The 14,098-nt window shown below is 38.1% G+C and overlaps 1 protein-coding gene across 1 annotated transcript in view; it reads left to right on the top strand.

The window, feature by feature from the left end:
- LOC133324604 (trypsin-1) overlaps positions 1 to 14,098 on the top strand; it is a 68,115-nt gene that overhangs the window by 34,787 nt on the left and 19,230 nt on the right. Inside the window, exon 2 of the mRNA XM_061533441.1 lies at positions 219 to 605. Coding sequence (XP_061389425.1) covers positions 219 to 605 — 387 coding nt within the window. The remainder of the gene's footprint in view (positions 1 to 218; positions 606 to 14,098) is intronic.

Here is a 14,098-nt window from a genome sequence, read left to right as displayed (position 1 = left end):
ATTAAAAATTGCTGTAATTTCTATTTGGTGTACATAATGGTATACAATAACCGGTTTCTAAAATTATCGGTATAGGTTCACTTTTTGGTATGCTCCCTATATTTTCATTTCAAGTATCTGTCCTGTGGTGGAGAATATCCAAAGTTCGGCCCGACCGAACTTAACGCTTTTTCACATGTTTGAATTTTAATATATTTTTATTTATTGTACATTTTTAGATTGTGGGTTTTCGAACGAAGAAATACGCATTGTGGGTGGGAGACCAACTGGAATTAATCAGTACCCGTGGATGGCTCGAATTGTATACGATGGAAAATTTCATTGCGGTGGTTCACTTTTGACAAAGGATTACATATTAACTGCTGCTCATTGCGTAAAAAAACTTCGTAAATCTAAAATTCGTATAATATTTGGTGACCATGATCAAAAAATAACATCTGAATCAAACGCAATTCAGAGAGCTGTAACAAGTATAATAAAACATAGAAATTTTAATCCGGAGACGTACAATTATGATATAGCTTTGTTAAAATTACGAAAACCGATTGTATTTTCGAAAATAATAAAACCTATATGTTTACCTCGTTTTAACTACGACCCCTCAGGTAAGATAAAACATGTTTTTTGTAACCCAGTTGTGTATTAACAAGTGAAATTGGCGGTTAGTAGGGAGACAATTTATTCTACCCATTAATATACAGTGGTGGTCAATACATATACAACTGAAATTGAATATTCTGAAATATTAGAATACAACGCTTTCAATGCTTTGGTTCCAGTTGAAACTGCAATAGTAATTTTTCCCAGAAATTTTGTTATTTTGTTATTTTACTGTGAAATTTATTGATAAAATGGATAATTCGATATTAGCTTGGTCAAAACATATGCAACTCTGACGAATTTAAAATAAATCGTTATTAACATTTTTTGCGCGAAGTTTTAGTTTTCCTGAGTGCTATGAGGTAGTTTTAATAAATATTAAGTATGTCCCAGCTAATATAGAGTTGTCCATTTTAATAATAAATTTTACAGCAAAATACCAAAAATTTCTGGAAAACAATTACAATTACAGTTTTAATTGAACTTAAAGCGTAAAAAATAATAATATAAAGGCAAATAAAGCGGGGAAAATATAGATAAAAACCTAAAAATTACAAAAATCAAGGGTCTTGCAGTCTATTCGTCCTTTAGTCTCGCTAGAAAAAAGTTTTCCTACTCGAATTGATGAGAATCTTTGTTTCACAATTCATAAATGCTTATTTAAGTTTAGGTTAATAGTACTATTCATTGTAATGCAATTCAGTTCAGTGTAAGCTAAAGTATTTCTATTGGTAAAATATTCAAATAGTTATTTTAATTAGAGTTCAACCCATACAAAACGATTCCAAAAATCGTACATGGGGATATTGGAAGACCATTTCTGATGTTCATTCCGTCTCGGACTATCCTAGAGTGAACATCAACCCTAAAGATAATAGCGACCGAAGATGCTTCGTAAAATCTTGTGTCTGCCAATATAATAGATAGAGTCAATAACCCACGCACGCCACTGTCCACTTATCTGCCTATCTTTGGCATAGTATCCAAACTTATTGACTAGGCCTAATCTTTCAACAGTGTTGGCATTACGAAAGCGGAGACAAAACTTTAAACAATGGAACCCCCTAAATAGACGACATGTTATTGTGAGGATGTAAACGGATAATTATAATGATATTTGGGAAGGTTATTAATAGGAATAAACAGCGTAGTAGTAAAGACAAATATTAAGGATTGTTATTTGAAATTACTACCAATTTTGTTATTGGCCTAGTTGCGATGTCTTTTTGATTGAGAACATCAGCTATACGAACTCTAATACGTGTTAATAAAGACAAATATTAAGGATTGTTATTTGAAATTACTACCAATTTTGTTATTGGCCTAGTTGCGATGCCTTTTTGATTGAGAACATCAGCTACATGAACCCTTGTCTGGTCTAGGATATCCATTTTGCATTCTGCCCATTCGCCAACAATTTTGACAAAGGTTTTCGTCCGAATAACCCCATGCATATCTTTATCAAAATTTCTCTCGGGTTTCTTAATTTTAATTAATTTTTCACCGGGAACAGAAATATTGGTAGATACATTTCAACCGTTGCCAACGATTTTGGATGATGTTGGAGTTTCATGAATTTCAGGATCTAACGGAGTTAGAAATGCAGTACCAATCAGAAATAAGCTCCACTCATGGGAGTAAGTACGCCGTATGCGTCGATCAGTTGACCGTAGGGTAGGGGGTGCAGTGAGACCGTTAAAGTAAAAACTGAATAAAAACACAATAATTGTTGTATGTAAATTCTTTAATATTTATTGATAGGATGGTTGGTAGTAACAATTTTACTTTCGGCAACAATATGCATGATATATGTCCTTTATACTTAAAGGGGCGGCAAAACAAGTGGCAATTAATTACTCAACGTCAACAGCGCTAACCCAAGGATGCGATAAGCCGTAGCGCATACAATTTAACGAATTAAAGACCAAGATAGTGGTAAAATATTAGCATTTCCATATAAATATAAATTAAACATTCCCGACCCCCTTGAAACATCAACGTATGTTTCAAAACATTACAATTACTACACACATATGTTGTAAGAACCAACCTTAACTACACCGATCGCCATATATGAACTAGCTGAGTCGATCTGGACATGTGTGTCTGTCCATTAAAATTTATAAACACGATACAGGCCACAGTTATGGACCAATCGTAGGGTTTGGGAATTCCCGACTTTTTTTTAATTCCCGGGAAATCGAGAATTCAAAATTTTCATTCCCGGTTACCCGGGACCTTTCACAACCTTTGTAAGTTGAAATATTAAAGGGTAGGAATGATATTATATTAATTAAATAATTAGAATTATAAAAAATTTACGTTCTACGTCATTGTACAATAACAATTAAAAATAAATAATTAAGAATTCATTTTCAAACAAAAGTATTTTAGTACGTTTTTGGAAAAACATTGTATTAAGAACTATTTGTACACATTAACAAACATATGAAGAGTGCATTTGTGCATTCAACAGGTTGCTTGATATACTTTTTCTTATGTTGATGTCAAAAAGTCCAGCAATTGAAAATATTCTCCTACATTTTATAGATTTTTACTCACTTTATATAAAGCTTATTTCTTTAAAAAAAACTACAGTGACAAGGTTTTGATCTTATAGGGGTTGACTTTGCAACCATTTTAATTTAATTTCAAAACATGTATACCTTTGGAGTATCTTCATCACTACTAGATGACCAGATTCCAATTTAGTTTAGATATAAATTTTTACTTTAGTTTAGGTACAAATTTTAAGTCACGTCGGTCACTTACTTCTTTTTGTAATATCTGTGGAATTGAATAGTCGATGGAAGTTTGTTGATGTTACAATGTTTTAAGACAGCATCAACAATAATTTAAATGTATGGCATGATTCCAGCAAAATAACCCGTCAATAGGATTTAGAATAAATTTTCTCATTACGTTTGCCGTATATGAAACAGATGCTACAACGTGGATTTCAAAACAAAATTTCAGCATTTTTCTTCTATCATTTTTCTATTATATAAATCGGGTTTAAAATGAGCATCTTCCACTTATACACACATTAAAATCTCCCCTTGTAGTTGTTGTATTATCGATAACAAATAATACGACGGATGGATCAACGGATCCATTCTGTTTATGCCTTAAGCATTGAAATTTTTAATTCCGTATTAATATTTATTTAGAAATACAATTTCCCGGGAAATACTATCGGGAAATCCCGGGAATATCGATGTCAAAAAAATCGGAAATACCCGGGACGGGAATTCCCGACGCCAAACCCTAACCAATCGTCATAAAATGTTGTCTTCTGGACAGGTATTGGATTGGTGTATAGTGCAGTGAGAGCAATTGGAGCAAGGCTGGGAGTGAAGTAACGGATTCGGGATCCACTTCCGTTACAACGATAATTTGTAATATGAGACCACAGATGAATCTGCAGTAACAAATCCGTTTCTTAAGGGAACCCACTCCATTCTCGATTTTAATTTTTCAAGATTTTCAATGGGCTGGTATATCAATACCAATGCTTGTTAAGGTTTGTAACTTTGCACATATATATTTAAAGATTTAAAAGAGAAGAAAAATAATTTACAAAAAATTTTTGTTGTTGTTTTTTGTAATTAAAGAGAAGTCCTTATTTTTGATGGTGGGCATAATAACTCCTCACTGGAACATCGGAATCCGAAAATTCCAACGGTGTTAGAAAGAGTACATGGCTGTCTCTGGTATGAACTAGGATTATTGACTTCGCTCTAAAATTGACAAAATGGCGGACCTTTGAAAAATATTTTTGGAAAATCGCCGATTTTTTACCCCAAACTAAGTTAAAAAATAAGGAAGATCTTCACCGATTGGCTTTATACTAGTTCATACGATAGCTATACACTCACAGAGAAACGTGTAAAAATTTGGAATCGATTGGGTTATTAGTTTTTAAGTTATCGTGCCCGCCATTCGCAAAAGAGAAAAACTCGTTTAATGTTTGAGAAACCCTTTAACCGTCACTTGATGCTGACACAATAAATCGGCTATATCTTCAAGAGTTCTTGAGATTTTCACATGAAATTTTGTAGGGACATTCTTGAATTAGTGTAGATTCTAATTAAATAAAAAAAAATTGTTGACCCCGAGAATGGGGGGGGGGGTCCCCTTAAGTAAGAAATACAGATTCGAACTTCAATCAAGATTTTATTTTCCCGAAATGATATTCAAGGACTGGACCAAATGATATACCTCAGCAAGGCCGCTTAACAATAATATTTTCCAATAAATGTTGAAGAAATAAAATCAAATTTACGATTCTGGACACCAACCGATGTGGAAGATATAAATTTCGAGATACGAAAAGCAGGAACTGGATCTGACAACGATTTCTACCGATACAATTCCATGCCCAGAATCCATACATCTCAAACGAATGACAGTGTCTTGTTGGGAATCGTTATTATTAAAATTATACACATGTATGTTGCTTACAAAGCAAGTGCCTTAATAGGTTATGGATCTGAGGCAACATTCATTTTAGATAAACGCACACCCATGATATCTGGGCTTAACAACACAGTTTCAGCTGATGTTCATAGAGAATGCAATTTTACGTTTACGATGTAAACGTTTTCATCTCTCCAACAATCTTTCATCCAAAACAATCGCAGCTTGAGTTCGCAGATTCGCGTTTTATGAGAGATGCAAAATATATACCTTTGGTGGCACACATTCTTACTTTCTGGCTGACAAAATCAGATATGTGGATCAGTTATGGCTCAGGAGACAGCGTTTGGATGGATGTTGACTGGTCCAGTCACTATTCCCAGAACACAATCCACTGTAGTTTTTTACATTTGTTATATCTCTATCGACAAGGTGATTTTGCGCTTTTGGGAGGATAGATTCCGTAAGGATTATATGAAAAGTCCACAACTACATATGAAAAGGGAGATATGTGAGAGAAAAGAAATTAATAAAAAAACATTTACATGAATGATCCTTCGCTCTAAAAAGGCATAAAGACCAAAATAGTGGTAAAATATTAGCATTTCCATATAAATATAAATTAAACATTCCCGACCCCCTTGAAACATCAACGTATGTTTCAAAACATTACAATTACTACACACATATGTTGTAAGAACCAACCTTAACTAAGGAAGATCTTCACCGATTGGCTTTATACTAGTTCATACGATAGCTATACACTCACAGAGAAACGTGTAAAAATTTGGAATCGATTGGGTTATTAGTTTTTAAGTTATCGTGCCCGCCATTCGCAAAAGAGAAAAACTCGTTTAATGTTTGAGAAACCCTTTAACCGTCACTTGATGCTGACACAATAAATCGGCTATATCTTCAAGAGTTCTTGAGATTTTCACATGAAATTTTGTAGGGACATTCTTGAATTAGTGTAGATTCTAATTAAATCAAAAAAAAATTGTTGACCCCGAGAATGGGGGGGGGGTCCCCTTAAGTAAGAAATACAGATTCGAACTTCAATCAAGATTTTATTTTCCCGAAATGATATTCAAGGACTGGACCAAATGATATACCTCAGCAAGGCCGCTTAACAATAATATTTTCCAATAAATGTTGAAGAAATAAAATCAAATTTACGATTCTGGACACCAACCGATGTGGAAGATATAAATTTCGAGATACGAAAAGCAGGAACTGGATCTGACAACGATTTCTACCGATACAATTCCATGCCCAGAATCCATACATCTCAAACGAATGACAGTGTCTTGTTGGGAATCGTTATTATTAAAATTATACACATGTATGTTGCTTACAAAGCAAGTGCCTTAATAGGTTATGGATCTGAGGCAACATTCATTTTAGATAAACGCACACCCATGATATCTGGGCTTAACAACACAGTTTCAGCTGATGTTCATAGAGAATGCAATTTTACGTTTACGATGTAAACGTTTTCATCTCTCCAACAATCTTTCATCCAAAACAATCGCAGCTTGAGTTCGCAGATTCGCGTTTTATGAGAGATGCAAAATATATACCTTTGGTGGCACACATTCTTACTTTCTGGCTGACAAAATCAGATATGTGGATCAGTTATGGCTCAGGAGACAGCGTTTGGATGGATGTTGACTGGTCCAGTCACTATTCCCAGAACACAATCCACTGTAGTTTTTTACATTTGTTATATCTCTATCGACAAGGTGATTTTGCGCTTTTGGGAGGATAGATTCCGTAAGGATTATATGAAAAGTCCACAACTCATATGAAAAGGGAGATATGTGAGAGAAAAGAAATTAATAAAAAAACATTTACATGAATGATCCTTCGCTCTAAAAAGGCATAAAGACCAAAATAGTGGTAAAATATTAGCATTTCCATATAAATATAAATTAAACATTCCCGACCCCCTTGAAACATCAACGTATGTTTCAAAACATTACAATTACTACACACATATGTTGTAAGAACCAACCTTAACTACACCGATCGCCCAATCCCACGGCGGCCGGTTCTATGCACCGGATTGACTCGGAGGAATTCTTCGACCAAGGGCTGCCACCTCAACTACTACATGTTTGTGCCGTATTTTTTCATCATGGGAGAGGCGTTATATCCCGGGATGCCTGCTCCGAACTCTTCTGGTCCGCGCCGGGATAGAAAGAAACCCCGGACCTTGGTTCTGTTCCGTTTGTCGGAACCGCATCCACCACAGATCAACGTCGGTGAGATGCAATAGATGTATGGGATGGGTGCATTTCCGCGGCTGTTCGGGTCTTAGTCGTCTCCAGGACTACTGTGACAGGAGTTATTTTGCTGCATGCTGCGTCAGCGTATCTCCCAGCGTGTCCTCATCATCTTCGCCGTCAACGTCTTCGTCTTCGACGACATCGTCGCCAACGCCTGCGTCGCCAACGTTATCGTCGTCAACGTCTTCGTCGTCGTCGGATTATGAGACACCCCCACAGTCTCCTCTGCAGCAAACGCAGAGTCTAACACCACATGTTGCTGTAGTACGCCCCGGAAATGCATCGTTTTTGCAGTTTAACTGCGATGGACTGCGAAATAAAATCAGCGAAATCGTAGACTTTATGAATCGGAATAACATCATGGTCGCCGCGATCCAGGAAACCAAGCTGTCTGATACCTGTAGCTTGCACCGTTGCGATGGTTACAACGTGTTACGAAAGGATCGCACTAGAAGCGGAGGTGGGGGACTTGCTTTCTTGTTACACCACTCTGTACAATACAGACCTATCTCGCTTGAGCTAGACTCTAGTGACCCATATATGGAGTGTATGGGGGTAGCAGTCAAGTGTGGTACTGCCGAGATAGAGGTGCTTAACGTGTACATCCCGCCGTTAAATAGCTGTACCCCGCGTTATTTACCCGACATTAGTTTACTTTTGGAGGGTAATAACCGTCTGGTACTAGGGGATTTCAATGCCCATCATGAACTCTGGCATTCCGTCCTAGGTAATGACCAGAGGGGTACAGCGCTGGCAGAGCAAATTGACAGCTCCACGTTTTGCACGGTGAATGAGGATGCCCCCACGAGAATTAGAGGAGATTGCCACAGCTCGCCGGACATCACCATTGTGGCACCAGGTCTGATTAATGACGTAATCTGGCAACCCGTCATTTCTCTTGGTTCAGACCACCTCCCCATCATCGTCTCCGTAAATAGACCACCCGATTTCATAACCTCTGAACGCCGAACTTTCCTGAACCATGGTAAAGCTAATTGGCAAGGTTTCAGAGATTTAACCAATCGCCGCTTCAGAGAGCTGCCCATTCCCTCAGATCCTCGGGTAGCTGAGAAGAAATTCCGAGACATCATCACTGCTGCAGCCGCCCGCCATATACCTGCTGGTCGAATACCCGAAGTGAGACCAAACTTCCCAGCAGAAGCGACGGTGCTTGCGAATGAGCGTGATGAGCTTCGCCGTACAACACCTGAAGACCCAAGAGTGAAGGAACTCACCCTTGAAGTCAACAGGTTAGTATGCGAACACAAGCGGAAAAAGTGGCTAGACCACCTGAAGCTCTGCAACATTGGAGCCGCAACAAGTAAATTGTGGGCAACGGTTAAGTCACTCTCGAATCCTGGAAGGAAGGATGATAGAACGGCTGTCACGTTTAACGACGTAACGTTGACTGATCCGAAGAGGTGCGCGAGTTTTTTTAACCGGCAGTTTATTGAGCACCCCGAGAGTGACATGGCGAAAAGGAGTGTGCTTCGTCGCATTAGAGCCCTCCGAGCCGAGGAGGTACCACCACAATTTTCGAAGGATGATGTTGCAGATGCCATTCGAAACGCTAAATCATCCAAAGCGTTGGGCCCGGATGGAATCTCAATGATAATGCTGAAGCAACTGGATGAACCTGGAGTGGAGTATTTAACTGCTGTTCTCAACCTGTCGGTAGCCACCCACATTGTTCCTGAAGCCTGGAAAATAGGCAGGGTGGTCCCGCTACTGAAGCCAGGCAAGGATGCCAGCAGAGGTGAATCGTACAGGCCGATTTCCCTTCTGTCTCCAGTAGCAAAGACGCTTGAGTCACTACTCCTCCCTCTGATGAGAAGTAGGTTTCCAGCCCCTCAACATCAACATGGATTCCGAAGAATGCATAGTACGACCACAGCATTACACGCCATAACCACACATGTAAGTAGAGGACTTAACCAGAACAGGCCGTGTGACAGAACAGTCTTGGTGGCTCTTGACTTATCGAAAGCCTTCGATACTGTCAATCACGCCAAGCTGTTCGAGGACATAGAGAAGACCAACCTCCGGCCTAGTTTGAAACGTTGGATAATCAATTACATGTGTGGTCGCCAGTCATATGTGGAATTCAGAAACAAGAAGTCTAAACCCCGTAGAGTGAAACAGGGAGTTCCCCAAGGTGGGGTCATATCTCCGGAACTGTTTAACCTCTACCTTTCTGAAATTCCACAACCACCGGACGGCATTGAGATCGTAATGTACGCGGATGATTGTACGATCATGGCGTCGGGGCCTATTATCGATGACATTTGTGAAAGGTTAAATGTCTACATAGCTGATTTAGTACAGTTCTTCCATCTGAGGAATATGAAGATATCCGCCGCCAAATCCACAGCCACACTGTTCACCACATGGACGGCTGAAATGAAGCTCCCTCTGAACGTCATGGTCGATGGTGTAATAATTCCGACCACTAATTACCCAAAAATTTTGGGAGTAACGTTCGATAGCTTATTTAAGTCGTCCGCGCAAGCCACCGCTATTTGCGATAAGATGAGAAGTAGGAACAAGGTCCTCAAGTCGCTTGCCGGCAGCTCTTGGGGTGCTGATAAAGAGACCTTGTTGACCTCTTACAAAGCAATAGGTCGGTCGGTGGTAAGCTATGCGGCGCCAGTGTGGTATGCGAATGTAAGCGATACGCAGTGGAAGAACATACAAACCTGCCAGAATGCCGCCCTGAGAACTGCGACAGGGTGCCTCCTTATGACGCCAGTGGACCATTTACATGAGGAGGCAATGGTCTTACCCGTACATCGGCACAACAGAATGTTGTCGATGCAGTACCTGCTTGGGTGTTATCGCAGGAATCATCCATGCCATAATCTTATGGATAGAATTCCCCCACCCAGGCACGTAAGGAGAGACCTACATGATCTAGAGAGAGAGGTCCAACGGTATAAGAGAGAACCCCTAGATCTTGAGGCTTATCGAGCAGGAATTACCAACATTCACACGGAAGCAGTGACCCAGGCAATGGACCAATACCGTGTGAATGCTGTACTTGGAGTCCACCAACCACCTATAGCAGCAGAAGAACGTGAGCTGCCTAGACAAACGAGAGTGGTTTTAGCCCAACTAAGATCAGGATGGTGCAGCCGCCTCAATTCGTATTGGGCCCGAATTGACAGCGCGGTTCCAAACACATGCCCTGCATGTGGATTTGGACCCCATGATACGCTGCATCTCTTTAACTGCCCTGCTAAACCCACTCATCTGTCTCCGGAATCTCTTTGGACGCAGCCGTTACAGGTTGCAACCTTCCTGAACCTGGAAACAGAGGAGTCAGAACCAGATTAATACAACAAAAATGAAGATAGTTGCTACAACAACAACAACACCGATCGCCATATATGAACTAGCTGAGTCGATCTGGACATGTGTGTCTGTCCATTAAAATTTATAAACACGATACAGGCCACAGTTATGGACCAATCGTAGGGGTTGGGAATTCCCGACTTTTTTTTAATTCCCGGGAAATCGAGAATTCAAAATTTTCATTCCCGGGTACCCGGGACCTTTCACAACCTTTGTAAGTTGAAATATTAAAGGGTAGGAATGATATTATATTAATTAAATAATTAGAATTATAAAAAATTTACGTTCTACGTCATTGTACAATAACAATTAAAAATAAATAATTAAGAATTCATTTTCAAACAAAAGTATTTTAGTACGCTTTTGGAAAAACATTGTATTAAGAACTATTTGTACACATTAACAAACATATGAAGAGTTTTTAATTTGTGCATTCAACAGGTTGCTTGATATACTTTTTCTTATGTTGTTGTCAAAAAGTCCAGCAATTGAAAATATTCTCCTACATTTTATAGATTTTTACTCACTTTATATAAAGTTTATTTCTTTAAAAAAAACTACAGTGAGAAGGTTTTGATCTTATAGGGGTTGACTTTGCAATCATTTTAATTTAATTTCAAAACATGTATACCTTTGGAGTATCTTCATCACTACTAGATGACCAGATTCCAATTTAGTTTAGATATAAATTTTTACTTTAGTTTAAGTACAAATTTTAAGTCACGTCGGTCACTTACTTCTTTTTGTAATATCTGTGGAATTGAATAGTCGATGGAAGTTTGTTGATGTTACAATGTTTTCAAGACAGCATCAACAATAATTTAAATGTATGGCATGATTCCAGCAAAATAACCCGTCAATAGGATTTAGAATAAATTTTCTCATTACGTTTGCCGTATATGAAACAGATGCTACAACGTGGATTTCAAAACAAAATTTCAGCATTTTTCTTCTATCATTTTTCTATTATATAAATCGGGTTTAAAATGAGCATCTTCCACTTATACACACATTAAAATCTCCCTTGTAGTTGTTGTATTATCGATAACAAATAATACGACGGATGGATCAACGGATCCATTCTGTTTATGCCTTAAGCATTGAAATTTTTAATTCCGTATTAATATTTATTTAGAAATACAATTTCCCGGGAAATACTATCGGGAAATCCCGGGAATATCGATGTCAAAAAAAATCGGGAAATCCCGGGAATACCCGGGACGGTAATTCCCGACGCCAAACCCTAACCAATCGTCATAAAATGTTGTCTTCTGGACAGGTATTGGATTGGTGTATAGTGCAGTGAGAGCAATTGGAGCAAGGCTGGGAGTGAAGTAACAGATTCGGGATCCACTTCCGTTACAACGATAATTTGTAATATGAGACCACAGATGAATCTGCAGTAACAAATCCGTTTCTTAAGGGAACCCACTCCATTCTCGATTTTAATTTTTCAAGATTTTCAATGCTTGTTAAGGTTTGTAACTTTGCACATATATATTTAAAGATTTAAAAGAGAAGAAAAATAATTTACAAAAAATTTTTGTTGTTGTTTTTTGTAATTAAAGAGAAGTCCTTATTTTTGATGATGGGCATAATAACTCCTCACTGGAACATCGGAATCCGAAAATTCCAACGGTGTTAGAAAGAGTACATGGCTGGCTCTGGTATGAACTAGGATTATTGACTTCGCTCTAAAATTGACAAAATGGCGGACCTTTGAAAAATATTTTTGGAAAATCACCGATTTTTTACACCAAACTAAGTTAAAAAATAAGGAAGGAAGGCTTTATACTAGTTCATACGATAGCTATACACTCACAGAGAAACGTGTAAAAATTTGGAATCGATTGGGTTATTAGTTTTTAAGTTATCGTGCCCGCCATTCGCAAAAGAGAAAAACTCGTTTAAAGTTTGAGAAACCCTTTAACCGTCACTTGATGCTAACACAATAAATCGGCTATATCTTCAAGAGTTCTTGAGATTTTCACATGAAATTTTGTAGGGACATTCTTGAATTAGTGTAGATTCTAATTAAATCAAAAAAATTGTTGACCCCGAGAATGGGGTAAGAAATACAGATTCGAACTTCAATCAAGATTTTATTTTCCCGAAATGATATTCAAGGACTGGACCAAATGATATACCTCATCAAGGCCGCTTTACAATAATATTTTCCAATAAATGTTGAAGAAATAAAATCCAATTTTCGATTCTGGACACCAACCGATGTGGAAGATATAAATTTCGAGATACGAAAAGCAGGAACTGGATCTGACAACGATTTCTACCGATACAATTCCATGCCCAGAATCCATACATCTCAAACGAATGACAGTGTCTTGTTGGGAATCGTTATTATTAAAATTATACACATGTATGTTGCTTACAAAGCAAGTGCCTTAATAGGTTATGGATCTGAGGCAACATTCATTTTAGATAAACGCACACCCATGATATCTGGGCTTAACAACACAGTTTCAGCTGATGTTCATAGAGAATGCAATTTTACGTTCACGATGTAAACGTTTTGATCTCTCCAACAATCTTCCATCCAAAACAATCGCAGCTCGAGTTCGCAGATTCGCGTTTTATGAGAGATGCAAAATATATACCTTTGGTGGCACACATTCTTACTTTCTGGCTGACAAAATCAGATATGTGGATCAGTTATGGATCAGGAGACAGCGTTTGGATGGATGTTGACTGGTCCAGTCACTATTCCCAGAACACAATCCACTGTAGTTTTTTACATTTGTTATATCTCTCTCGACAAGGAGATTTTGCGCTTTTGGGAGGATAGATTCCGTAAGGATTATATGAAAAGTCCACAACTACATATGAAAAGAGAGATATGTGAGAGAAAAGAAATTAATAAAAAAAACATTTACATGAATGATCCTTCGCTCTAAAAAGGCATAAAAAACTCAAAAATTCAGCTTGAGCCCGGCTGGGATTTGAACCCTGGTTCCCATGGCATCTTCCTAAGGTTGCACAATATGCAGTTGCATACCATTGAAGAAAAATATTGTAGTCTGTATGGAAAAAAGCACGACACTACAAGAAATATCTGCTCTGAGAAGGGATGTTCTGGTGTGATGTCAAATGTCCGAACCTTGACACGGTTGAATTTAATTCGTAGATGCAATTTAGCAACAATAGTCGACATAAATACAACATATCAAGTAAAGACATTTGTAAGCCACATTGGCCAATATGCCTGATGAGCCGCTTAACCAACGGCGAAACGCGTCGCATAGTGGTGGGAATGTTGTATCTCTCTGGCTTTCCTTTTCATTGCAACTCCGATCATGTAGCACATCTCGAAAGAGAAATAATAAAAAAAAACAAAAATATTATTATCGCGCAAATTTGCGCTTTTCTCCTGTTTGGTTTCTTCTATAACAACAAAATGTATTTCATATTTCGTTCCTTTGATA

Source organism: Musca vetustissima, unplaced genomic scaffold (genome assembly GCF_032173495.1).
Source record: "Musca vetustissima isolate MV318-11 ecotype Yass unplaced genomic scaffold, APGP_CSIRO_Mvet_v1 utg5917, whole genome shotgun sequence".
In the NCBI taxonomy this organism is placed as follows: Eukaryota; Metazoa; Arthropoda; class Insecta; order Diptera; family Muscidae; genus Musca; species Musca vetustissima.
The sequence above is the reverse complement of the archived record's forward strand: the minus strand, read 5'-3'. Positions and strand labels throughout refer to the sequence as shown.